The sequence below is a fragment of the Mesocricetus auratus genome, unplaced genomic scaffold (assembly GCF_017639785.1).
Source record: "Mesocricetus auratus isolate SY011 unplaced genomic scaffold, BCM_Maur_2.0 Super-Scaffold_6730, whole genome shotgun sequence".
Taxonomy (NCBI): Eukaryota; Metazoa; Chordata; class Mammalia; order Rodentia; family Cricetidae; genus Mesocricetus; species Mesocricetus auratus.
In genome coordinates, this window is record NW_024429184.1 from 703,563 (window position 1) to 730,932 (window position 27,370).

At 36.5% G+C, this 27,370-nt stretch overlaps 1 protein-coding gene across 5 annotated transcripts in view; it reads left to right on the forward strand.

Moving 5' to 3' along the window:
* Window positions 1-27,087, forward strand: part of Ptbp3 (polypyrimidine tract binding protein 3) — a 92,060-nt gene extending 64,973 nt beyond the window's left edge. For all 5 annotated transcript variants that reach the window (XM_005085058.4, XM_040737749.1, XM_040737751.1 and 2 more), the window contains 9 exons: window positions 1,052-1,162; window positions 2,320-2,494; window positions 7,984-8,061; window positions 10,449-10,588; window positions 11,145-11,178; window positions 16,438-16,530; window positions 18,016-18,232; window positions 21,694-21,771; window positions 21,912-27,087. In XM_005085058.4, coding sequence (XP_005085115.3) covers window positions 1,052-1,162; window positions 2,320-2,494; window positions 7,984-8,061; window positions 10,449-10,588; window positions 11,145-11,178; window positions 16,438-16,530; window positions 18,016-18,232; window positions 21,694-21,771; window positions 21,912-22,044 — 1,059 coding nt within the window. In that variant the 3' untranslated portion in view covers window positions 22,045-27,087. The remainder of the gene's footprint in view (window positions 1-1,051; window positions 1,163-2,319; window positions 2,495-7,983; window positions 8,062-10,448; window positions 10,589-11,144; window positions 11,179-16,437; window positions 16,531-18,015; window positions 18,233-21,693; window positions 21,772-21,911) is intronic.
* The last annotated feature ends 283 nt before the right edge of the window (window positions 27,088-27,370 follow it).

Consider the following 27,370-nt stretch of genomic DNA (forward strand, 5'->3'; position numbering starts at 1 on the left):
ACTTACCCTTTAACACCCTGGAACCCTGTCTATCTCTGTTCTCCAGTTTAATCCTATCTGTTTCTTGGGCTTTGGGATACTGTTTAACCTACATCAGGTGACTGATGTCCCTCATAGGATCATTCAAATGTTTCCTCTTTTAAAGAGTCTTCCTTTAAATCCTCTCTCCCTCAACATTTTATCTCATTCATCCTGAGTTAGTCATTGTTCTATTGCTATGAGGATACAGCAGGACCATGCAACTCTTATAAAAGACATTTAATTGGGGGCTTCCTTAACAGTATCAGGAGTTTAGCCCCTTATCATCATGGGGTGGGGACCTGGCAGCATGCCTGCAGGTGCTGGATCAGTAGGCAAAGTGACACTTCCTTCAACAAGGTCCCACCTCTTAATCCTTTTAGTCCTTTCAGGTAGTACCGCTCCCTGGTGACTAAGCATTCAAATAAAAGAGCCTGTGAGGGCCATTCTTATTCAAACATTCAAACCACTATACCTGCAAGAGATAGTGTGCTTAAAGTTAGAGGAGCTGGAACTGGTTTGAGTTTTGTTCTAGTAGGCTAGGCACTCCATTTAATCTCACCCTTCTCTCTTCCTCTTTTTTTTTTCTTATAATACTTTTATATAACCAAACATTATGGTGTCCTTTGCCTATTTATTGTCTTAATAAAAGCAGGAATTTTTGTTCCTCTTTTAACTTGCCATAACTTAAAAAAGTGTCTTGCAATTTGAACAAGCCTGTATCTGAACATCTTATTTCTGCCTGTAGAAGCTTTCTAGAAGTAGCTGGTGACTTACAGGGGGTGAAATAAATGTCTGACTCATTTGACTTCATTTTAATTCATACACTTGTAAACATCATTGTATCAAACTATCAGTTAATTAGTCTTAACAGCCTTCTGTTTTAGAATTGTACCATTTGTACATATTATAAAATTGGTTAAATAGTTGATTAATGGTGCTCATTGATGAGTTAAGAAGATTGTGAATTTGAAGCTGCCTAAGCTATTTAACAAGAGATTGCCTTAAAACAAACAAAAACCCTCTTTTCCAGATATTTTCTAAATTTGGCACAGTCTTGAAGATTATCACCTTTACAAAGAATAATCAATTTCAAGCCTTGCTTCAGTATGCTGACCCACTGAATGCACATTATGCCAAAATGGTAATTATACTTTTCCTTTACCATTCCTAGTATTAGTCACTTGCTTTGGAAATATCTGAAAAAGCCATCACATCTCACTTGCTCCAGTTTGTCTTATGTCTAATTAAATGTACTTTTTGATTATTGTAAACTGTATTGTTTCCTTCTAAACTAAGACTTACTGCTTTCCCATTGGAAGCTGCTTTAGTCTATCACTTTGCAGATCTTTGATACTCATTGCTGTTTGTTGCATTTAAAATCTGTACTTAAGCATAGTACTCCAGATTGAATCTGACTGATAAGTAGATGTTTGACCTTGTTTTATTTACTTGTCTTCAATCAGGCAGAGATTGATTTCAGTACTTTTATAGCCATATTCAGCTCTCATTGTTATTGAGTTCTGAATTGGTAAAGGCATTAAACCTTAAGAAATATGCTGCTGTCAATTTATGTTGTTTTCTTTTTAAGTGCATGAATCTTTGGTTTTGTTTTAATAAGACAAAGTAAGACACTTGGTCACATTAGATATACCTCTTTTGGAGAGCTGTCATTAACCTAAATTCTGTTTTGTTACTAGTTTAGAGATAGAGACTCAAGTTTAACATAAGCTGCATGCTTTATCATACAGTTGCCACATTCTTTGGGTTTTATGTCTGTCTTTATAAATTTAACTATTTGTGAAAGCATGCAGTAGCCTCAAATAGCCTGCTGATAAATTTTATTCTAGCCAAGGGATTATTGATCTTTAGTCACAAGTGATTCTCTTTGTTTTTTTATTCAAAAAAGCAAGTACCAAAAAAAAAAAAAACCAACAAAAACAAAAAACCATGGCAGGTAATATTTTATGTATTATGGCTAACATTATTTACAGTGGTGTTTTATTACTACATTATATTCACCAATATAAATTACTAAAATGAAGTATGAAATTAACACCTTTAAATATTTACTGTGGACAAAATAACCATAGTAATAGTGTTTCTACAATACTATAGAAATAGTATTGTTTTCAGCTTTTATATTTTTTCTTTCATTTGATTTGACGACTTCAGATAATAAAAGTAAACCTAGGTCTTTGACCTTTTGTCCTTTGCACTTGCCTCTGTCTCAAAGAAGAGACTACTCAGTGAGTCAGTGTGGTCTTGATAAAACACTAGTCCCTTTCTCATCTGCTTTAGGCTTTGGATGGCCAGAATATCTATAATGCATGCTGCACTCTGCGTATTGACTTCTCCAAGCTCACCAGCCTTAATGTGAAATATAATAATGACAAAAGCAGAGACTTCACTCGTATAGACCTTCCTACTGGTGATGGTCAGCCATCTCTTGAACCTCCTATGGCTGCTGCTTTTGGTGAGTAGTCCCTTTTTCAGTCACAAAGCAGATTTTCTCAAATTACCAGTTTCACTTACTGTTTTTTTTATTTGTTTGTTTTTTGAGACAGGGTTTCTTTGTGTAGCCTTTGAGCGTGTCTTAGAACTTGCTCTGTAGACCAGGCTGGCCTCGAACTCATGGAGATTTGCCTGTCTCTACTTCTTGAGTGCTGGGACTAAAGGTATGCGCTGCCATGCCTGGCAAGTTTTACTTACTTATATATGCCTTTTCTTGGATTGTCTTGGGATTTCTAAAGGAAAGCATGTGTTCTAAAGGAACAAATATGTCCATATATTAAACCTTAATATAAGGTAGTTCTGTTAGTTCACAAAACACAGGTGTATGAAATTGTATTCCAAGTTATTTTTCTAACATTAATACGTTATTATTACCCAAAAGCTACTTATTTGCTTTAAATTAATTATTTTAATGGTAACTCTCATTTTAAACATGCAGATTTCTAAGCAGAATTTTGGCATTAAATGCTCTTGAGAAAAAGAATTTTTGTTTTAAAGTAATGATAACTTGCTAGATGATGGTGGCACACACTTTAATCATAGCACTCGGGAGGCAGAAGGAGGCGAATCTCTGTGAGTTCCAGGCCAGCCTGGTCTACAGAGCGAGTTCCAGAACAGTTACAGTAACACAGAGAAACCCTGTCTCAAAAAAACAAAAACAACAACAAAAAGGAATAATAACTTTTAAATCAATGTCCTTAACGAGCAGTTTGTTTTCCCTTTATTCAAACAATTGATTTTATCGTGTTTTAAATAAGCAGTAGAACTTCATCTTCATTTTAGATTACGTGAATATTAAGATTTTATAATAAATAAACTCCTTGAAAACATTTGCTTTCAAAATTAGCTCTGCAAAAGTCTGTTTAAAGAGCTTCCCTCTTTTATTGAAAATAAAGTAAATCTTTATGGCTAGGTATGGTGGTGCACACCTTTAATCAAGGGGGAGAAATAGGAGGATGTGTATGAGTTGGAGGTCAGCCTGGTTGATGTACAAGTGAGTTCCAAGACAGCCAGAACTACATAGAGACCCTGTCCCCAAAAATCCCAAAAACACAAGTAACACAACAAAAATCTTAAAGATAGCCCTTTATGTAAAGGCAAAAATTTGATGGACTCTCTTGCATTTTCGATAGATTAATTTTTAGTTTTACACCTCTAAAAAGTGATGTTTATTGCTCAGGAAAGTTAAATTTAAATAGCCTTGTGATTTATTTCCCTTTGCTAAGCAACACTTTAAAATATTGTCTAGCCGGGCGGTGGTGGCGCACGCCTTTAATCCCAGCACTCGAGAGGCAGAGGCAGGCGGATCTCTGTGAGTTCGAGGCCAGGCTGGACTGACAGCCTCCAAAACAATACAGAGAAACCCTGTCTTGTAAAACCCCAAAAAAAAAAAAAAATATATATATATATATATATTGTCTATACCTATAGTAGTATTTAATTCCCTCTCTTCTCCTCACTCCTTCCATTCATTTGGGGGGGGGGGTAGATATGGTCTCTCTATATAGCCCTGCCTGTCTTGGAACTCACTGTGGAGACCAGACCAGAGATCTGTCTTGATTCTGCCTCCAAAGTGCTGGGATTAAAGTAATGTGCCATCATGGCTAGCTCCAATCTCTTTTATATATGAGAAAATTAAAGCATTAAAATAGCTAATTGGTTTTTCAAAAATTTTCTAGAAAATAGTTTGTAATTCTTTTTTAAAGTAAAATGTTTTTGTCTTTGTCATTAGAAATTAGAACAAATTCAAGCTTGCCAGAACTTGGCTATTACACGCAAAACAAGTTTTATTACAATAATTGGGGAAAATATATATTACACACACACACGCATGCTGATTTAATAAATATTCTCTGTTATGAAAGGAGTGGGGCCTTTGAAAAATGCAGTTAAGAGGCTTCGGTTTCTGAGTATAACATACTGAAAAATGATGTTTGTATTTTCTCTAAATGTAATTTACCAGAGATAAATAAATTTCATGTCTTATGAAGGTTTGTTCTTTAATATTTGACACAGATTCCCTGCTTGCTTCTCTTGGTTTGGAGACTACACTCTCCTTTTCTCTTACATCAGTCTAAACGTGTGTATGTGCACACATGTGTGCTTGTGCATGTGGAGGCCAGAGTTTGACTTTACTTGTCATCTTCTGTCATTTCCCACCTTGTTTTCTGAGGCAGGATCTCTCACTGAATCTTGAGTTCAGTTATTTGCTAGGCTTGCTGGCTAGCAAGCCCTGGGATCCTCTTGCCTTCATCACTCTCACCTCCTCAGGTCTTCATATTTGTACAGCAAGCACTTCATGGACTTTCTTAGCTCTTATAATTATACTTTAATGTAATAGTTTTTATCATGATTAATAAAGTTGTGCATATTTTCATTTGACACCCTTCTTTATAAATTTTCTCTTCAATTCTTTTCCGTTTTAATTTTGGGGGTGGGGTTAAGATAGGATTTCTCTGTTAGCCCTGGCTTTCCTTAAACTTGCTCTGTAGACCAAATCCATCTGCCTCTGTATCTCCAATGCTGGGATTAAAGGTGTGTGCTACTACCACCCAGTATTAGGACTTCCTTATGTATTCCATATGCTAGTCCTTTCTGTGTAGCAAGTTCTTGTTGTACTCTCTTTAGATTGCCAGCCCCCCACCCCCATACTATTATTGTTTAGGAAAGCTTGGTGTTCACTCTAGACTTGTTTCCAACCAGATCTTATAACTCAATTAATCCATATTTTTTAATCTATGTTCTGCCATGTGGCTCTTGCTCTGAGTCTGCTGGCAAAATCCATGGGCCTAGATTCTTTCTCCCAATTCCTCTCTCTTCCCGGAAGTTCAGCGTATCCTCACCCGCCTAGCTATTGGTCATTCAGCTTTTTATTACACCAATCAGAAGGAGCCTTAGACAGAGACACATCTTTATAGTGTACAAAAAGGTTATCCTATAACATTGGCGTTTATGATATTTCTTCCTGTTTGGGCTTTTATTGATAATAAAGTTGTTGTTTCCCTTATATGCTGTAATTGTTGTTCAGTGTGAGAAGTTTTATTTAAAAAATAGCTATTCACCTTAAGTTATAAAGATACTTACAGTGGGTGTGGTAGTGCATGTGCCCAATACCCAAGATACTGAGACAAGGGTTGCAAGTTCAAGGTTAGCCATAGCTACATACAGAGACTGTTTCAAAAGTATTTTTTCATAACAAAAGATCACTACTTGTTTTCTAAAGTTTATAGTATTTTAAGTGGCTTTATTTTTAAAATAATGTAAGCTGTAGGAATAGTGTCTAACTTCATATTTTTCAATTGTGTTTGTATATTTTTATAGCTGTGTCTCTTACTTGAAACCATTGGAGAGTAGGTTGCAAATATGATAGACTTTACTTCTAAATATTCACCGAATGTTTACTAAAAACAAAGATATTGTGTGTGTGCGCGTGTGTTTGTGTACTAGCGTGCACAAATATGTATTACTTGTCCGTGGAGGCCATAGAACAAACTTCGGTGTCATTCTGCAGGCACCATCTACCCTCTTTTCAAAACAGGATTCTTGCTTGTGTGGAGCTCAGCAATTAGGCTAGGCTGACTGGCCAGTGAGCCTAGGTATCTGCTTGTATCTGCCTGTGGAGGGCTAAGGTTCAAAGCATGCACCACCAGGCTCAGCTTTTTAATGTGGGTTCAGGGTCGAATGCAAGGGAAGCACTTAACTATCCCATCCATCTTGTCTGTTCTCAATGCCATTTTTAAAAAATTAATACTTTTAGTATATAATCACTGTAATGGTTATGTTGAATAATAATTAAGTATGATATAATGCCGAATGATCACACCAGGATACTTAGTATTTCTTTGAGTTGGGTAAAACTTTTCATAGTGCATGACAACTTAGAAATAGGTTTTGTCTAAATTTGTATTACCTTAGTTTCTGTTACAGGACATTTTTCAGATGCATGCAAAGCACCCATTTTAATTATTATAAATAATTATTAATGGTCTCCACCATTTTTCCTAAACTTTTGTGTAATCTCTTAATAAGATGAAAATATGTGGGCAGTTTTCTAACAGATTATTTCCGATTGAAAATATAAAAAGAAATAGCCCAGTCTTGGCTTGGACTTTTGCAATCTTTTTTTTTTTTTCCCTCTTTATTTCTTGTGTAACTCCTGTTGATTGGCTTCCCCACATTTTGAATGTATTTCATAGAATTCCAGGAATTGTTTTTCCCATTCTAAAGATGTAGTCTTTCTTTTCTGCCTATTGGATAGCTTCCTCCCTTTACTTTAGCCCTGAGCATTTTATTGTTTTATGCTCTTTTTACTGGAGCTTTCGTCTGAGGACAATCATGGCTAAGTCAACGTAATTACAACTCTGTGAGTTGCTTATAATAATTATTCTGAGTTTGTCTTAGTGTTTGCAGTTGTCTTTCTTTTAGTTATGTCACACTTGACTCCTCCATTGGAACTGACTCCTTTTTTTTTAATTGACACTGACACCAGGCTTACTACAGAAAAGACTGACATTGCTTGACTAAATGCATACAGCACTGTACTTTGTAGTAACAAACTGTCTAGCTCAAGCTTTCCCTTAACTTCCAGATATGTCTTTTCTGATCATGGTAAAACCTATAGGACTCCTTCCTTGCCAGCCTGGTTCCAGAGCCGCATCAGTCCCAAATGAACACACAGGAGGCTATATTAATTATTAAGCTGTTGACCATTTGCTTGTTTCTTACTGGCTAGCTCTAACTTATGTATTTAACTCATAATTGTTAATCTAAGTATTTCTGTTACAGGAGAAAGGGTCCGGACCTCTTACTTCTATGGCGGCTACATGATGTCTGCTTGTCTCTCTCTTTCCCAGAATCCTCCTCAACTCCTAGTCTCACCTATCTTGCTTCCCTATTGGCCAACAGTGCTTTATTGACATATACACAAGACTTCCCCATCACTCCTCCTTAGTCCACTTCTGTATTATATGCCTGGAGGACTCTCAGCATGTGAATCTCTGCAGTACATACTTGTATCTCATAAACATCTCAGTGACAAAAAATTTATCTCTTGTTTGTTTAAACGGAACCACACCTTAAATTCATGGTTCTCCTGCTTCCATAATGGAATCAAAAGATTGTGCCACAATGTCTAGCTTCATTATTTCTTTTCATCAGCCTAGTACTACTATTGAAGTACTATATAGTACAGTTTAACAAGCATTTGATGGCTTTTCATAGAGGGAAAAATCCTGCCCTAAGCTATGCTATTCATCCTTGAACCCAGTTGAAAAGGCTCAGACTCTGGAGATAGCAGGGGCATTTATATTTCAGGGAATACCTGCTGATCAACTGTATGATTTCATAATGGCTCAGTTCCATTTACAGTATATTTTCATATAGGCATTTCATATTGTGTTGATAAGCATAGTTAGCAAGCAGTATATTTATTGTAGCCTCTCTTCTTCACAGGTGCACCAGGTATAATTTCCTCTCCATATGCAGGGGCTGCTGGATTTGCCCCTGCCATTGGATTTCCTCAAGCTACAGGTGAGTCTTTTCAGGTTGAATTTGAAATGAATCTTTGAATGAAAGTCCTTGTCTTCTAGGAGCTCACAAACTTGAATGGCTGAAAATAAAGGCATTTGATGTAAAAACCATGGAGTAACTTAAATGCTTAGCATCTTTATATTAACAATTCTCTCTAGTGCCACTGTGCACTTCAGTAATTCCACTGTGTGTTTTGAGTCACTTGGCACAGTTATTTCTCTTGGCACAAATAACTATAGATTAATTACATTAAACTAGCCTTTGTCAGGTTGTTAGATAAAGTGTATGATCTGCTTCTTTCTTTATTGATAAGCTTGTTATGTGTTGAGCAAATACGAATTTTACTCATCTTTGTTTCTTCAACACTTTTGAATGCAATATAGGCTGTAAAAATGTAAACACTGAATAACTTTGGAAAGTGTTTTACTGTTCTTGAGTTCTGAAGAGTATCGGTGAAGGGTCTAAATGTCATTTATTTCAAGGAATGCATTTTTTTTTTTCCTGTTATGGGAATACTTAAAGATTGGGAACTAGCCCTGGCTGTCCTGGAACTCATTCTGTAGACCAGATTAGCCTTGAACTCACAGCAATCCTCCTGCTTCTGCCCTCTCAGTACTGGGGCTAAAGGTATGTCCTGCTACTGCCTGGCTTTGATGATGATTTTTTTATTTGGTCATATAGTTGGTGATTTTGTATCTGTAAACAGGTTTGTGATTAAGAACTTGTATCCCATGAATCTGATTTTACATACTACATTTCTGATTCCCAACTAATTTGTGAACATAGCGATATTTTAAATTGTAGTGTAGCTTCTTTGTGGCAATATTTTTTTTTATTTTACTATTTCTGGAAATTTTAACTACTGTCTCTTTGTTGGGGAGAATAGAATTAACTCAAGAAGACTGGTTCTGAGATTAAAGTTTAAGTCCTAGTTGTTTGATGGTTTTAATACACTGTAACACATCTTTATGTGACTGTTCTAGGTAATCTTTTTAAACAAAACTAAACAGAAAATCCCATAGAGTTTGCTCGTTGGAGTCTCCCAAATACTAATTCTTGTACATCTGGAAGTGACAGATTTGTTCTCCTGTGTTTTAGATATTTTGTTTAGACACACTGTAGTTTAAAACTTAAGTATAATAATATACATTAAAGGGAATGAAAAAAAAATCAGTGAATGCCTCTAATTTGATGAGACTTAAAAGGCTAAGTAGAGCACACACATGTATTGTATGTAGCTCTATTTTTAGCTGATATATGACTGACCTATAAACAGCAGCAAAAATTGTGAGATTGGATTAGAAGGGCTTGGTAAGTGAATCATATGAAGGAAACCATTTACTGTAAGAAGAATTCAAGCTAGATGTGGTGGTGTATACCTTCAATTGGAGCATTCAAAAGGCTGAGACAGGAGGATCTCAGAGTTCCAAGCCAGCCAGAGATATAAAGTGACCCTATGCTTCCCACCCCCTCACCCCACTTCACCCCTGCATTCAGTTGGAGAATGCCATCTGCACAGTCTTAGAATGGTTAGATTGTCAAACAAAATAGGATGAATTTCAAGTCTGTTGTAATTTAATTACATGGTGTATAATAGAGTGGTCAAATGTCTACCAAAAAAATATGTTAAAGTGAAAGAACCAAATTGAGGCTGGAGATGTAGCTTAGTGATAGAATGTTTGCATAACATGCAACACCCTGGTTTCATTCCCAGTACAGTAAAACAAATAAATTGGCTCCTTTTATAGAACCAGATGTTTCTATTTCCTTAAATACTTTTAAAACAAAGATATAAGTAGTGGCACTCCTGAGAAAGTACTATTTTAAGTATAGTGTCAGTATAGAAGCCTTTTCAGTAGTTCAAGACTATCTTGGGCAGTAAAAGTCCTAAAATATAATAAATTTATTGTTGATCATAATCTATATGTATCACCGTAAGAGGTTAAAATATTTTTTCTATGTAAGCATACATATTTGAAACTTACATTGAAGGACTATATATTAATATATACACATTTGTCATATATAATCAGATAAAAATATATATTCAGCTGATTTTATTTGTGATCAGTATGAAAATTACATCCACTTGACATGAAGGTGCTGGATAGAAAAGTAGTTACAGGTGATAGGCCCTCTATGAAGCTTAACTGATTTTTAAGAGCAGTGAGTCTGCAGACACAGTATGAGTGCTACTAATTAAAGATAATGTCAACAAATAAGGAACTCATCTTTTAGACTATGGAAAGAAAGCTGGGCTTGGGTAGCCTTTATGATATTCTGGACACTTTTTTTAATTAATGTTCACTTATTTAGCTTAAGTTGTATCTATCAAATATTATTCTCCAGATAACTAGAATGTAAGAGCATATTTTTGTTTTTAAAAGGTCTGTCTGTCCCCGCTGTTCCCGGAGCCCTTGGTCCTCTTACACTCACCTCCTCTGCTGTCACTGGAAGGATGGCCATTCCTGGGGCAAGTGGTATACCAGGGAATTCTGTTCTGCTTGTCACCAACCTCAATCCTGATGTGAGTTGAGAAATGGTCTAAGTAGTCTTCCAGGAAGTGGGATGGTGGATTCCCCCCCCCCCCCCCAACAGGGTTTCTCTGTATTGTTTTGGAGACTGTCCTGGAACTCGTTCTGTAGACCAAGCTGGCCTCGAACTCACAGAGATCCGCCTACCTCTGCCTCCTGAGTGCTGGGATTAAAGGCTTGTGACCCAACACCCGGCAAAAATGGTGGATTCTTAAATGTAGTCTAGGTTTGTGTTAAAATGCTTAAGTTTGGCTGGGCAGTGGTGGCACACGCCTTTAATCTCATCACTCAGGAGGCAGAGGCGGCTGATCTTTTCGAGTCTGAGGCCAGCCTGTCTACAGAGTGAGTTCAGGGACAGCTAGGTTTGTTAGACAAAGAAACCCTGTCTCAAAAAACGAAACTTAAAAGAAAAGCTTGTTTTAAGGAAAGTGTATCAACAGGATATATAGAAACTAAACAGTGCTTTAACAAAATAAACTGTCTTCATTACATTGTAAATAAAGTTGTTTTAAAATTGTGCTATATTATATTTTGTGTTATCCTTTTCAGTTTATCACACCTCATGGGCTTTTTATCCTATTTGGTAAGTTCTTTTTTGTTTGCTTTTAGTATCACCTGTAGATGTGAAATGAGCATATGTGATTGATTCATTTAGTAATATTTGTTGATTACTTTTATATGCTTAGTAATATGTTTAACACGGAAGACAGAGCAAAGATTATAATGAGGGAACTTAAGTTTGTAAATGGTTATATAAAGCAAGGGGTGCTTGACTAGCTGGCTCAGTAGAAATGGTAGTTAAATTCACTTGTGAAAAATGAAGAATCAGCCAAGGAGACATGGAGGATATGCATTTTTACAAACAGTTGTAGATGTAGACTTTCTGTCCCGTGGTTGCTCTCAAATAAACACAATGAGGCTTCCATAAATTATAAATGCTCGGCCAATAGCTCAGGCTTGTTACCATATATTCCTTATATTGTCTAATTAAAAAGGAAGGTTTTAAACTTAATCTAGTAAAATTGTATATAACAAAAGTTGTTCAGTGAGAATTGTAGTTACAATAGCCAGCCGATTTATATTTAGCAAATTTATTTATGAATCCAAAGATTTACACCTAATTTACCTTTTATCATAACTAAAGAAAACTTTAACTGTGACTATCTTAGTCTTCAACTCCATCAAAGACTCCAGAAGAGTGTAACATTACTTAATGACAGGGACATCTGGCTGGCTGCCTGAACATTCACCCTAGGTTTTTCTGCAATGTTGGGGTATCTGTCTTCGGTCCATAGGCCTAGTGTATCTGACAGACTTTTCTGAGAAGCAGAAAACTTTGTAGGACTGTCCTGGCAAAGTTTGGCAGTTGCTTTCTTTTGTGTCCTTTGTCCTCTTTGAGCATTTGAGGAAGGGAAGTTTCTTGCTCACTGGCTGTCTTTTGCTACAAAGAAAGAAAAGTCCATATGGAATTTCTTTGATGCTTATCATCCTCTCTGTGACCAATAACAACTTGTACTCAACTCTCCTTAACATCCATAATCAATCTTGGGAATGTGCACATCACTCTCTAGATTACATCTTGTTGTTTGTGGACACTGTTATCTTTGAGGGAACCTTGAGAAAACTGGGATAATAATGAAGTCTTGGTTGGAGTGGTCTGTGAGGTTGGATCATCTCAGTCATCATCCTTGAAGCTATTCAAACTGTTGATGCTGAATCACCTAGGCAATCTTTTTTTTTTTTTTTACACGAGACAGGGTTTCTCTGTATTGTTTTGGAGGCTGTCGGTCCAGCCCGGCCTCGAACTCACAGAGATCCGCCTGCCTCTGCCTCTCGAGTGCTGGGATTAAAGGCGTGCTCCACCACTGCCCGGCTGGGACATCCATTTTTATTAGTGTCAGGTCCCCTTGCTCTGCAAATACATAAACTTTTAAAGGTAACATACATATCTTCATTAATACAAGTATAGACATGAAAATTCTTGCCCATGTTGGGTGTCGTTTGTAGGCAGAGTTTTCCTGTCTGGTCATTTAGCTTGTTCTTCACTGTGCACAAAAGGATTATTCTATAGCAAACAGTCGCATTTAGAGATTTCCTAGAATGGGGATGATAAAGGAAGCCCAATGGAAAGTATAAGACAAACGTGTTGAACTGAGACTGATGGATTGGTGAAGAGTCATTACGTGTTTATAAAGTATATGAAGAAATTTGATTGCCTAAGAAAAATATGAAACTATCATTTCAAGCAAAATTAAGGCATAATGAAGCTGGGCTTTGGTGGCGCATGACTTTAATCCCAGCACTCGGGAGGCAGAGGCAGGCAGATCTCTGAGTTCCAGGCCAGCCTGGTCTACAGAGCGAGTTCCAGGACAGCCTCCAAAACAATACAGAGAAACCCTGTCTCAAAAAACAAAAAAAAAAAAAAAAAAAAAAAGAAAAAAAAAGCCAAAAAACATAATGACTTTCAGATGTAGTGTTGATTTTGGAGTACTGGGAATCAAATCTAGGACCTTTTTCACGCAAGGACAGAACTACTGAATTATACTCCTCAGTCTTTCTTAGGCTATTGAGACCTTATCTGTAACATGATTAATAAAAGCCCAGAATCAGATATTGGGGTTCAAGCTGAAGATCAGAAAAGCAGCCAGTCACTAGCTCTTACCTGTACCTCACACCAAAATGGGTGATCTTGTCTCCACGAATCCCCAGAGTACAATGCCTTCCCTGTTTGTAAACTTAATCTCACATGAGACTCTTTCTTCTTCCTTATATACCTCCCCAGTGCTGGGATTTCGGGTGTGAGCTCTGTTAACTCTTTAGACTGATTCACTCTTGTGTAGCCTAGGACTCAGAGATATCCATCTGCCTCTATCTCCTGAGTCCTGGGATTAAAGCTGTGTACCAATACCGCCTGGCGTCTGTGTCTAGTTAGTATAGCTGTTGGGATTAAAGTTGTGTATGTATCTCTACTGCGTGGCTCTGTGGCTATGGCTAGCTTTATTTACATTTTGATCTCCAGTGGCTTTATTAATTGTATATAATATAGCACCACACTTACCTTAAAACAAACAAAAAAACCCAAAGTTGGAAACCTTACAATCTTCCTCTCTAAGTTAAAAGCATAATAATTAAGCATGTATTCCAATTTGATTCACATGTAGTATTAGTATACAAGCGTAGAAATAGGAACAGTGAAATAAGCAGTACTTAAAAATTGAAAGAAATTGGACTCTTGGGGGAGGGTCTAGGCCCTGCCCTGAATGAAATGACAGACTGTGGACACCCCCATGGAGGGCCTCACCCTCCTTGGGGAAATGAGGGGATATTAGAGGGGTTGGTGGGAGGAGGGGAGGGAAAGGGAGAAGGACCTGGAATTGACATGTGAAGCAACCTTGTTTCTAATTTAAATTTAAAAATAAATTGAAAGAAATTAATACAAAGCCTTTCTTTGTATTAAAAATATTAGTATTTCTCAAGATACATTATTTGTTTATACTTTATTTTAAAGAAATTGTTTTTATTTTAGTTTGGTATTCCAAGGATAAAATGGAAGTATTTCATTTTTGGTGTACTTCATTAATTATTGTACCAATATTTTTAATTGAATCCAGTCCTTTTTGGTTTTTTTTGTTTGTTTGTTTTTTGAAGTTGGAGCTATGCTGTAGAAGTTAAGAGTGGCAACTATACCTGTTAATCTTATTTATTTTTATTATTGTGTATGTATGATGCATGTATGAATATACAGGAGCTGCAGCATACATATGAAAGTTAAAGAACAACACTATAGGTAGTTCTCTCCTTTCACTCATTGACTCTTAAGATCTAAAAAAATTTAACATTTATTTATTTACTTTATGTATTAAGGACATGTTTTCATCAGTGTTCTATTACTGTGAAGAGACACTATGAGCATGGCAACTCTTACAATGAAAAGCATTTAGTTGGGGCTTACTTACAGTTTCAGAAGTTATATCCAATTGTTATTGTGGTGGGGAGCATAGTAGCATACAGGCAGACATACTGCTAGAAAAGCAGCTGAAAGTCCTATATTCAGATCTGCAGATAGCAGGAAGAGAGAGAGAGACTCTGGGCTTGGAGTGGACATTTTGAAATATCCAAGCCCACTCGTAATGTACTTACTTCAACAAGACCACACCCCCTAGTCCTTTCAAATAGTACCATTCCTGGTAACCAGATATTCAAATCTGTGAGCCAATTGGGCCATTCTCATTCAAACCACCACAGGGCATGTGCATGTTGTGGTGTTACTTGTGGGGGTTGGAAGCTAACTTGCTTGAATAGGCTCTCTCTACCCTGTGGGCCCTGGAGATCAAACTCGGGTTCTTGGGCACCATCTCCAGGCCCAAGGTTTTTTGTATGTGTTCACAATTTCTCAGGCTTGCCACAGTCCAGTTTTAGAATTATTCCATCATCCAAAGAAACCACTTATGTTTCTCTTTAGTCATTGTCAATGTTGCTAATAGTGACACATGTAATTTATGGTTGTACAATATTGAATTAATACTGTATCTTTATATGACCTTGTGTCTGGAGTAGGTTGCCTTTAAGAGTAAAATACCTCTTCATTAAGAAAAGGAAATCTCCCGTGTCTTGAAGAAAAAAATTGTATCTATTTAGTTGTGGGATGTTTTTTTGTTTGTTTGTTTTTGTTTTTGAAACTGGGTCTCACTGTATATTCTTGGCTATCCTGGAATTTTCTGTGTTAGCCTTGCTGGCCTTGAACTCAGAGACCCACCTGCCTCTGCTTCCCCCTAGTGCTGAGATCAAAGATGTATACAGACAGGGTTTCTCTGTATTGTTTTAGAGGCTGTCTTGGAACTCGCTTGGTAGACCAGGCTTGGTCTTGAACTCACAGAGATCCGCCTGCCTCTGCCTCTCGAGGGCTGGGATTAAAGGCGTGCGCCACCAACGCCCGGTTTGTTTTAAGTTTTAAAACTCATCTTTAGGCTAAAATTTCTCTTTTTAGGTATAGTAACCATCTCTCCTTTGTTTGCTTTGAAGATTTTCATAGCCATTTTCTTACTAATTACAACTATATTGATGTTGCTTCTATACAGAGATCTGCTTTTATATACTATAGAAACTGAAATATGTTCATAGTACATTATACAGGGGGAAATGAAAGAATTATTTTTACATTGTAGACCCTCCTGGCTTTCATTTTTGTAGAGTGGAAGTTCATAAAATGTAATTTTTTTCATGTTGGTTTTTATTGTCTTCCCACACTCAGATTAATTATCTAACCTGTCTTCTATGATATAGGACCCACTCTGGGAACCACAAATGAATGAATGAATGAATGAATGAATGAATGAATGAATGAATGAATGAATTGGTGTGATGAAATGAGTTAGAAGGTTTTAGGGTAATCCTCCAGTGCAGTGGTAAGTTAGCATTCTCATAACTTAACAGTTGTGATAATGGAAGATGTGAAAATTGTGAGGGCTGTTTAGGCCATAAATTCCAAAGGTGCTGGTGATTGAATAAAAGATTTTAAGAAAGATGTCAAAAGTGGGTGTCGGAGTCTAGCAATTGTGTCCATAGTTTGCCCTTTTATCTTTAGCCAGTGCAGTTCAATGCTAGAAATAGGAAGAGGTAAGAGGGGTTCAATTCATTGGAGATATACTGAATTTGACATTATTTATAAGATATCTTTAACAGATTGAGAGATGAAAAGCTATTAAACTTATTAAGACAGCATGCATGAAATTATCACGGGATGGTATGTAGTAAGAAGAAAGAAACCTGTAAATACAGGGATAAAGCTAAATACTCTACAGACAGGTATTTAATGCAGTGTTTTGTGTTTTGTTTTAATTAGGAGTGTATGGTGATGTACATCGAGTGAAGATCATGTTTAATAAGAAAGAAAACGCCTTGGTGCAGATGGCAGACGCGAGTCAAGCTCAGCTAGGTACTGACATTGATGTCCATTTTGCATATGAAATTTTCTTCAAAATGAGCAATGTAGAACTAGTAGGGATGTAATTTTGCAGCAGTCCTTCCTTATGATAGTGTTTTCCTTATCATTTGCACCTGTTTTACTTGAGCCTCTGAAGTTCATTATCTAAAACACACAGTACATTGTCAGTGTTTATAGTTTGGACTCTAGGACTTTCCTTTCACTTTAAACTAACAAACATGACTTGTTTCATGTGTCTGTATAGGTTTTCACTTTTCTTTTAAAAGCTGAAAAATTATATGATCTGAAGAGAAATGAGAATATTCTTTTCCTCCTAAGTTAGATTTTCTAGAGCTGTTGAGTAATTGAAAAGTGGCAAATTTTCTAGTAATGGTACAAGAAAGTGTCATTCCCTGACCACTAAAATATAACTACTCAGATGTCTTACAAAAATGCTTTGCTTAAGACAAAAGTATATAGTCAATAACCATTCCTTGAAACCTTGTTGTGTTCTGTGTCTGGAGTTTCCTAGAACTCTGCTCAGAAGTTATGTTATTTGATTAGGTTAATTTTTAATTGCTTTTACTATAACAAAGGGAAGTTATCTAATACTTCTTATGAGCTCTTGGATTTTTTTTTCCTTTGGCTTAGTTTTGAGACATGGTTTTTCTGTACAACATGCCTGGCTTCCCTGGAACTAACTCTATAGACCAGGCTGGCCTCAAACTCACAGAGATCTGCCTTCCTCTGTCTCCTGAGTGCGGGGATTGAAGGCATGTGCTGCTGCCTCCCAACTCTTGTATTTTTTTTTTTTAATTTGTAGAATCTTTTTTGTTTTGTTTTGTTTTTTGTTTTTTTTGAGACAGGGTTTCTCTGTGGCTTTAGAGGCTGTCCTAGAACTCACTTTGTAAACCAGGCTGGTCTGGAACTTACAGAGATCCACCTGCCTCTGCCTCCCAAGTGCTGGGATTAAAGGTGTGCGCTACCACCGCCCGGCTAATTTGTAGAATTTTATATGCATGAGTATTTTGTCTGAATATTTGTGCGCCACATGTGTACCTAGTGCTGGCAGAAGCCAGAGATGGCATTGGATCTCTTGAAGTTGACATGTACATGCTGAGCACTGAACATGGGACTTCTGGAAAAATCAGCAAGTTCTCTTTCACCTATGAGCCATTTCTCCAGCCTCTGAGCTCAAGCTGATTACAATTGTAAATGACAAAATGAAAAAAAAATGGTAACAGATATTATTTGTTTTTTGTTTTTTTGGTTTTATGAGACAGGGTTTCTCCGTTTTGGAGGCTATCGGTCCAGCCTGGCCTCGAACTCACAGAGATCTGCCTGCCTCTGCCTCCCGAGTGCTGGGATTAAAGGCGTGCGCCACCAACGCCCGGCGCGGTAACAGATATTATTAAAAAATCTCAATATTTAAAAAAAAGCATACAAACAAGAGAATCTCAGTATTCAAGGTTTCCTTATTTTCTTTGTATACAATAGCAATGAACCATCTAAGTGGTCAGAGACTTTATGGAAAAGTACTTCGTGCAACACTGTCCAAACACCAAGCAGTTCAGCTCCCTAGAGAGGGACAAGAAGACCAAGGTCTGACTAAGGACTTCAGCAATAGTCCCCTGCATCGCTTTAAAAAGCCTGGCTCAAAGAACTTCCAGAATATCTTCCCACCATCAGCCACTCTGCATCTTTCCAACATTCCGTATGTATCTAATAAGTTGTTTTGGTGATTAATCTACAATACGTGGTTTGGGAGAAGCAGAAGTCATAAAAGTAATTAATAGTTTTTTTGGTTGCATAAACTTCTTTTATGTACTATCATGCTGTGAAGAGCCTGTATTTCCAATCATACCCCCTTTTAAAAAATCCTTTTTAATGATTTATTTATTCATTCTTTATGTGCATTGGTGTTTTGCTTTCATGTATGTCTGTATAAAGGTGTCAGATCCCCTGTTACAGACCCTTGTAAACTCCTGTGTGGGTTCTGGGAATTGAACCATATCCTCTGGAAGATTAGCCAGTGCTCTTAACCACTGAGCCATCTGTCCAGTCCCTAATCATATCCTTGCAAGTGAAATTATTATCAGCATTTGGGATTTTCAAATAAAGAATTTTAATTAGTTGCTTTTCTGTTTAAAGTAGGCATAAAAATAAGTTTATGTAGATATTCTTTTGGGACACTTGTCCACTCCTTTGTAGAGAAGTACAACTCACAGGTATACAGCAACATCAAATGATTTGTCTAAAAATTTGACTGATGTATTCTGTGACATGAGAAAGTAACACAAGATGTAACTGTGGTGTAAAACCACTGTGCTCATTCATTTACACAGTATCTTTGTTGCCTTGAAGCTATTTGAGAAACTGTACTTAGAACAGAGATTGTATAGTTTACACACACAGAGCATGAGATATTCAGTGTCTGACCCTTCAAAGAAAGTGTCTTATTGTAATTCCTTAATATTAAAAGACAAGCAAACATCAATTTTTGTCAACTTTAAAGTGACTCATGAAACGGGGAAGCTTTGGAACTAGTGCTAAAAGTTGTGGTTGCCCTCCCCCCCATAATAGCCTAGACAGAAAGTCATTGAAGAGAATTCAAAAAAAATGTGATGAGGACACTGAAGTAGTTGTCCACAGTTATTGGCTTCTGGCAGGGCTGCAGATGGGGGAAGGACTTGGTTTTCTTTAAGGGACTGGCTACCAGGAGTTTGACTATGCTCGGGTAAGTATATAGGCAACACAAATTGGACTTGCTGGGGTTTTTTCTTTTTCTTTCTTTCTTTCTCTCTTTCTTTCTTTCTTTCTTTTTTTTTTTTCTCTCCCCTTTCTTTTTTTGGAGGGCGGGGGGATGGTTTCAAGACAGGTTTTCTCTGTGTAGTTTTGAAGTCTGTCCCAGAACTCTTCTCTGTAGACCAGCCTGGCCTCAAACTCAGAGATCTGCCTCCGTCATGCTGAGATTGAAGGTGTTCACCATCAATGCCCGGCTTTCTTGTTATTTATTTATTTGGTTGGTTTTTTTGGGGGGGGGGAGCGGGTCACAATGGTTTGACAACAGATCTAGGAGGACTGGGAAGTGAGTGTGCTTTGAGGTTATCATGTGAAATTCCCAAATATCAAAAAAAATATGAAAAGGAAAAGAAGTTGTGGGAGTATGTATTTGCATATTTATGTGTGTACAGTTTAAAAACTAAGGGAATGGATGGGTTATATTTTAGAACATAATTGTAAGAACCTCAGCTAACAGGAAAGAAAAATAATTTCTCAAAATAGTTCTGACTGCTCAGTTTCTCTGCTGGTATACAATTAGGCTTGATGAGAATCTTTTCATCCGAATTAGGCAGTAAAATCAAACCTCATGCCAACTGGGCAAATGGAGGAGTCACTTTAAGAAATGAATTCCTGCCGGGCAGTGGTGAAATAAGCCTTTAATCTCAGTCCTGGGCAGGCAGAGGCAGGTGGATGTCTGTGAGTTGGTGGCCCACCTGGTCTACATTTCGAAGTTCCAGGACAGGCTCCAAAGCTATCCAGAGAAACCTTGTCTCGAAAACCAAAAGGTGGGGAGGGGGAGGAAGGAATGATGGTGCACGCAGAGACAGGTAGATATCTTTGAGTTTCAGGCCAGCCTGGTCTACAGAGCGAATTGCAGAACAGTCAGGTCTACACAAAGAAACCCTGTCTTGAAAAACCAAACAATAAAAAGTGCCAGCTCATCACTGAGCTATCTAAATGGGCCTGTTAGGTACGGGTGTGTGTGTGTGTCTGTGTCTGTGTCTGTGTGCGTGCGTGTGCGTGTGTTTGGTTAGTTGGTTGGTGGTTTTTTGTTTTAGTTTTGTTTTCTAGTCTCTGCACCCAGTCGCCAAGTTCTCTACCATTGAGCTACACATCCAGTCCTTTTAATCTTAAAGTTTTTCAAACTTTCGCATTATGCTCAGCTTATTTGTCCCTTAAATATAGCAATTAGGCAGGAGCTGGTCATCAGTTATAAATGATAAAACGAACATTAGTATTTCTGAATTGTCTCCCATGTTCTAGGTTCTACGCTAGTGCTTTACAGGTGTCACCTCATTTTATCTTCATAACAACCTTTTTTGTTTTTTAAATCTAAAATCTATATAATGATATTGATTATTTTGACTGTTTTAACTATATAGTGCAGTGCATAGTCACATTAAAAACTCCATATTTTTGTGTTACTATCCACTCCTATTCTGCATTGTCTTTTTATCATCCAAATTGAACCTGTCCCTTTAAGCAATACCATTCCACTCTTCTGAGAGCTCTAGTTTGGTAACCGTTCTGCTTCTTACCATTTATTTATAATAGTTTTTGAAATAAGGTCATTTGTTTTTAGTGTATTGCTAGATCTCAGACTCAGAATAATTAATTCAAACTGATATACACGTGAGTAAGGAATATAGTGTAAGCACAGATCCTGTTTCCCTGAAGAATCAGTGATTGTTCATGTTGTGCTTGTCCTTTGATCATGTAACTATGTGATGGACCACTGCGCTAGTTATTTATTACTATGTAACATTACCCCCAAACCTAGCATAATATTAAATATTTATTATGTCATACTTATAATCAGGAATGTAGATGTGGCTCAACTAAGTGATCTTCTCTGAGTATGTCTCATAGGTTGTAGACAAAATGCAGGCAAAGAGGTACCAGGGAATGTAGCTCAGTGGTAGAACATGTATTTGTCATGTGGAAAACCCTGGATTCGGTTCTTGGCACATACTGTCATTTCTATACTATCCCAGGGGTTACAGAGGACGTCTCTGTGCAGTATGAGAGAATAGCCCAGGTGTAAATATTCTCAGAAACTGGTTAATGCATACACATTCTGAATTACCTTAAAAGCAATAAAAAGTATGTAATTCTAGGCTATAGCAGGTAAGCCAGAGCTGGGGAAGTAGTTTTGGCATTACTAGAGTTAGTATGCCAATAGTGTGAGAGTAATAACCATTTGAAAGAATATATACAGTTGTTGTTTTTTGTTTTGCCTTCACATACTTTCCACTATCTCCAAACATGTATGTATCAATCCTGACTTGTCTTGTGACTTGGAAAACAGTGTTGGGATTTGATGATAATCAGAATTCACCCTTGATCGTCTTGCAGATGAGACTAATGTAGTTGACTCTGTTATTTTTGCAGCCCTTCTGTTACAATGGATGATTTGAAGAACCTTTTTACAGAAGCTGGATGCTCGGTGAAGGCCTTTAAATTCTTTCAGTAAGTCCTTGCTTTCAGAAGTAATTAACATTATTAAACATAGTTTGTAGTTTTTTAAAGTAGTTCAGCAAAGTCCTTTGGTAGAAGAAGATTTAAAAGCAAATTTAATTCTAAGTACTTTTATATTTCTTTTGTCTTAGGAAAGATCGTAAGATGGCGCTCATTCAGTTGGGGTCTGTGGAAGAAGCAATCCAGGCCCTTATTGAGCTTCACAATCATGATCTTGGAGAGAATCACCACCTTAGAGTTTCCTTCTCAAAGTCCACCATCTGAGCTCTCTGTGAATTTTAGACTGGACCATAATTTCAGTAAAGTCTTCGGGCACAGACTGAAGCAGCTCAAGACCAATTCTGCCTCTTTCACAAAAGTAACTCTTTGGGAGTTTGATATTCGAGTACATTTAAAACAAGAGATGCTCTTTTTTTTCTCTGATTTTCCCACCAGTGTATGATCAAAGGTTTGCTTTTCCTTTGTACTGCAGTTTCTATGAAAATAACTTTCAGGAAAAAATATCAGGAAAATATTTTTTAAATAATTTAATTCCCTAAATTAGATTTCAAAAGGATAGACTTTAAGTTTGAGCTCAGATCAGCCTTACATGACATTTCTAATATCCTTTGTACTTTGAGGAATTTAGACTTTTACAATTTCTTGATGTAATTTAAACCACTTACAACCAAGTTTTTAACTTTATGATTCAGAAGTTTCCCTGTGGAAAATGATGTTCACTTATAAATTATATCAGATATTTGCATCTATTGATAGCTATTATCTATAACCACATAGAGTTATATTGGAAGCAGGTTTATAAACATGCATGCTTTCTTTCAATGATTTTTTTCACTGTATGACACACCTTTGAATAATGTATATCTTCTCTTTCAATGACTATTTGGAAAAGCAAAGTGTTGCAATTGTCCCCAGGGATACAGAAGTGGAATTCAGCCTGAATCTGTTAAAATATCAGAATAATTAATCATTTTAGGGAAAAAAATCATGTTTTAAATTTCAAAATGACATTTGTCAAGTAATGTAATGTGATCTTGGAAAATTTTAAAAGAAAAATAATCCTGCTTTTTTATAATTGTTTTCAGAAAAAAGTTTACAGTCTTAAGGAAAATATTCAGGTCTATCATATGGTTTGACAGATTTTTTAAAAGTTATTTTTGGTAAGGTCTTCTTTTAGAAAAAAAATCTCAAGGGTTTTTTGTACCACTATAATCTCTAATACTCAGAATTACTGTGTATTTACTTAATTTCTTATTATGTGCCTTATTATGTGCTTAAGATATAATAGATTAGAGTTTTATCTAAATATCTAGAAAGATAAATTGTGGGCTTGGTGAGCATTCTGTTACTTTTTTCCTTGTCTCGGATTTTAAGGGTTCCCTCCCCTTTTTTCATTGCAATTTTAAGTGGATTTCAATAAGTAATAGTTTTTATTCAACTTTTTGGTGCTTTGGTGTAATGATGGCATAAGGGAAGGGTGAATGGTTTGGGAATAACTCAGTGTGCACCTGTAGGCCTCTGTTGTGACTGCTGGCTGCCTCCAGCCTTTATGTAAAGTAGAAGCTGCAGAACTGTCTCAGTTCGCATCTGTCTGACCTTTACCACCTGTTAGGATTTGTCTCAGGATTACTTGGTTCTTTCTCAGCACTCAAGTGAGAACTTGATTTTCTTTGTTAATGGAACTTCATTACTGAATGCCCACATATTTGAAGTATAAGAAAGTGGGTTATTTTTTATACTCTGACCCTCCTAATTTTATGGTTGAATGTAAAGTACATGTTAATGTTGCTTCACTGATTGTTTCATGTAAAATTGTTTCTTTTTAATATGAAACTGCTTTTGTTAATTATTCCTTCAATGCTTAATCGGTTTTACAATACAGAGTTTGTCAAAGGGATCAATTTTGTCCACCCCTTTTCACTTTTAATATTCTCAGAGTTGATCATCTCATCTTTTAAAGAGTATCTCAGACTTCTATTTTTCAGCCATTAATTTGGGCGTGCATTTTTCTTTTTAAAAAAAGAAAGGAAAAACATTTTATAGAAAATAGAAGCTTAAAGAGATAATTATAGATTGTTCAAAATCAAATCACAATTCCCTCAACAGTTGGTAGAACATGCAGAGAGATGCTTGGTTGGGACAATTCAGATGGGTCACCTAAGTATTGGCTGAATAGATAAGCATGATAATTGTATAGTTGGGTGTTTTCCCACTTAATATTTGAGGTATATTTTCACCTGAATATTGAATAAAGGAAGGGGGAATTTGGATCAGTCTCCCCAAATTTGCTTTTTTCTTTTCACACAGATACTATATTAATTTTCAGTGACATTTTAAATTGGATTGCTTCCTTTATTTTGAGTTGGGAACTACTATGTAGCTTATTAATTCATGACACATGACATCCAGCATAAGTGTAGCAAAAGTTATTAATAACAGAAGGGAAATCATAATAGTGTTGAATGTAATTGTGAAGTAGGGATGGCCTTTAAATCTGAGAGAACATTGAAATCCTTTTCAGGGATTTGTGTAGATATGTGTGCGTGTGTGTGTATAAATAAGTGTATGTACATACATATACTCTTTTAATGTTATATATACATATGCACATTACGTACATTTTAATTTATTGACAAAATTAACAAAATTAAGATTTGGGAACGTAGGATATACTTTAAAAGAGCATGTTTGAAGTCATCAGATTATGTTTCAAATTAGCTGTAGCATATGGATACTGTCCATATTGAGCTCTTTATTGTTTGACTTATAGAGAGGTCTTCAGTATTTTGTGTTGGCATAGTTTTAAATATTGGGGTGGTGGAAAATTTGATCTTTGTATTTTTATTTTGGCATGCATTTATTCAGTATCTTTTAAGCAGTGGTTTATTTTTGCTGTTGATCTTTGAGAATGCCTTGCTGTGTTAATTTACTTTATCTTAAGGAGTGTTGTCATATCACTTTTCAAGGTATCCTAACTTACAAAGCATATAGAAATTCAGGACTTTAGGAAATAGCAGTACACATTTAATAATAGCGTTATATAGTAAGGTGTTTTACTTTGAGGTTTGGATAACCCATGTACTGGTAAAACATGTTTTGTGACATATGAGAATAGACAAATCATGCATTCTCTTAATTGACAATTTGCTAGAGTTTCAGGATTACCCATATCCCCATAAAATGACATGAGATCTTCGGGACTTAATACTAGAAGCAGTTCTATGTAGCAGTGTTTGAACTGAAATTTTTAGAGTCACAGTTGCTGTCTTTTAATTCCTTCTTTGTTTTTACCTGCTGTGGTAATTAGGGTCCTGTTGAAATTTAGGAGTTAGCCCTTATGAGCCAGGCATGGTAGCACACAACTGTAATCGCAGCACTGGAGTAGCCTTAAGGTTTTGATTTTAAACCCAGCTTGGACTGCAGAACAAGTTCCATGCCAGCCTTGCTGCATAAGACCTTGTGTACTCATCTCCCCCACTTAAAAAAAAAAATTCCTAGGAATCCACAAAGCGTCGATTTTTAAAGTCTTCATTACATCGGGCTGAGCATTTGTGTTTGAATATATTATAATGCAATTTCTGTTCTAGTTCCATTAAATATTATTGGAAAGAAAATGGCAAACTCAGAAACAGTGATCTGTTGTGCCTCAGTGAATCCACTTATAAAGCCCAAACTTATCTCTTAGAAAATCCAGTGTGTACTGCTATTTTTAAAACCAAAAAGCATGCTGTGATCAGAGCATTTTCCTAGCTTTTCCTTTGTCTTGATCTATTGTCAATGAGAATAAAACTGCCAGATTTCAAATATTCACTGTTGTGCTAAAACAAACACAATTTAGATTGTACATAACTTAAAGTATAACTCGGCTGTCTTTTAAAGGGTTTTTTAAGGTAGAAGACTGTTTGCAGTCTTTTTCAGAGCAAATCCTAACACGTACTTGTGAATTGTTTTTTTAAAAATTATAGAAATATTAATGGGGGGGCGTGTAAAAGTGAAAAACAAAATAGGACCAAAGTTTATGTGCCTTCTTCTGTAGTTTTAATTGACCTTCCTATTTGAGCCTAAGGTAGCATTGGTATTTTGATTTTCAGGAAATATGTACTATACAGTTTAAGACACTGTTGTCTCACAAACTAGTCATACAACCAAATAGTTATAACTGAATAAATAAGATCTCAGTTATGCTTTTGCTTTCAGTACTGGTGGAAGAGCAGAGCTGCCCTTGGTCTTTACAGTAGTCACCTTAGCTCTAGCAGGCTGAGGCACATGCTCCAGAGAACAGGGACCTTGGTGATGATGACAGTCATGCCTGAAAACTGCTGATGGCAAACTCCACTTACCACTGTCAACAGAGTTTTGTTATGTTTGTAGTAGTTGTAAGAACAGGTATTTTAAGTAGTTGTTTTTGGTGTCATTAAGAATATCATACTCTAGTCTTTTTTTTTTTTTTTCCTTACCACTTATGGTTACCGAGACTTTAAAAACTACATCCCATATCCAGGAAGTACTAATTACAAAGATTGCTGACCACACCAAGTTATACATTGAAATGTCACCTCATTGCTCTGACCAAAGACTGCCTGTTCTGGTTTTAACTCATCTGTGAAGCATTTTCCCTGAGCTCTTTTCTGAAAGATCCCATGCAACGCAAGCGGCCTTGACTTTCCATTTCCTATTGATGAATAGACTGCTTAGAGAAAATGGGAATTTTACTGTGAACAGAACGGAGTGGGACAACAAAGATGGATGTTCATTTTCAGTACTGTATCTGGGGTGGGGGGGGTAGCACAGGTAGAAGCCTCTAACATTGTCTAGTGTTTTACATGGTCTGTTCATAAAATTCCCTTTTTCTGTTTGTAAGAATGTTCATCTGACAGAAGAAAATGCTGTAAATATTTGTAACAACATTTTTTTAAACCAGGCCAAAAAGGAAAAAAAAAAGGGTTTTGGGAACAAGTTAACATATAAAGTGGTTTTATAGAAAACAGCGATTGTCTTGTATATTTTGATAAGCAGCAGTACCAGATTTCATTTGTAATACAGTTTGTGGTATTGGAAGAAAAGGATTCTGTGATTGTCTAAGTGAATTATGTTATAAATGCAAAGAGGAGAAAATATTAAAAACCATATTTTCTAACTGTGTAATGCATGGTTAATTCAAGCTTCTGTACACTACAATATTGATTCCGTTTTCCCTCGGTTTGTATATTTGATACCTGTTTCTTGGAATCTCAGTCTCTTTTCCTAACAAGTATAGCATTGTAGCATGCCTTTTAATAAATGTCATGGCATCTGTACTCTCTTAAATTTTTTCTGTGTTCTTGTCTGTGCTTTGGGTTCCCCTTGTCTTGCCTGTAATTCTAACGATGTCTTATTTTCTTTTATTTCCCGTGGCCATCCATCTCAAGTTACCATACTGGATAGCAAATACTTAAAACACCTTTAACAACTGGGATTTAAAGGGGAAAAAATCATCTGCTCTTCCTGTATAATTCTCATTTGAAGGAGCAAAGCACTTCTCTGATCTTCAAATACTCCATCTTTTTGGGATATTCTCCTCTACTGCACACACAGACTCCCTCCTCTCCCC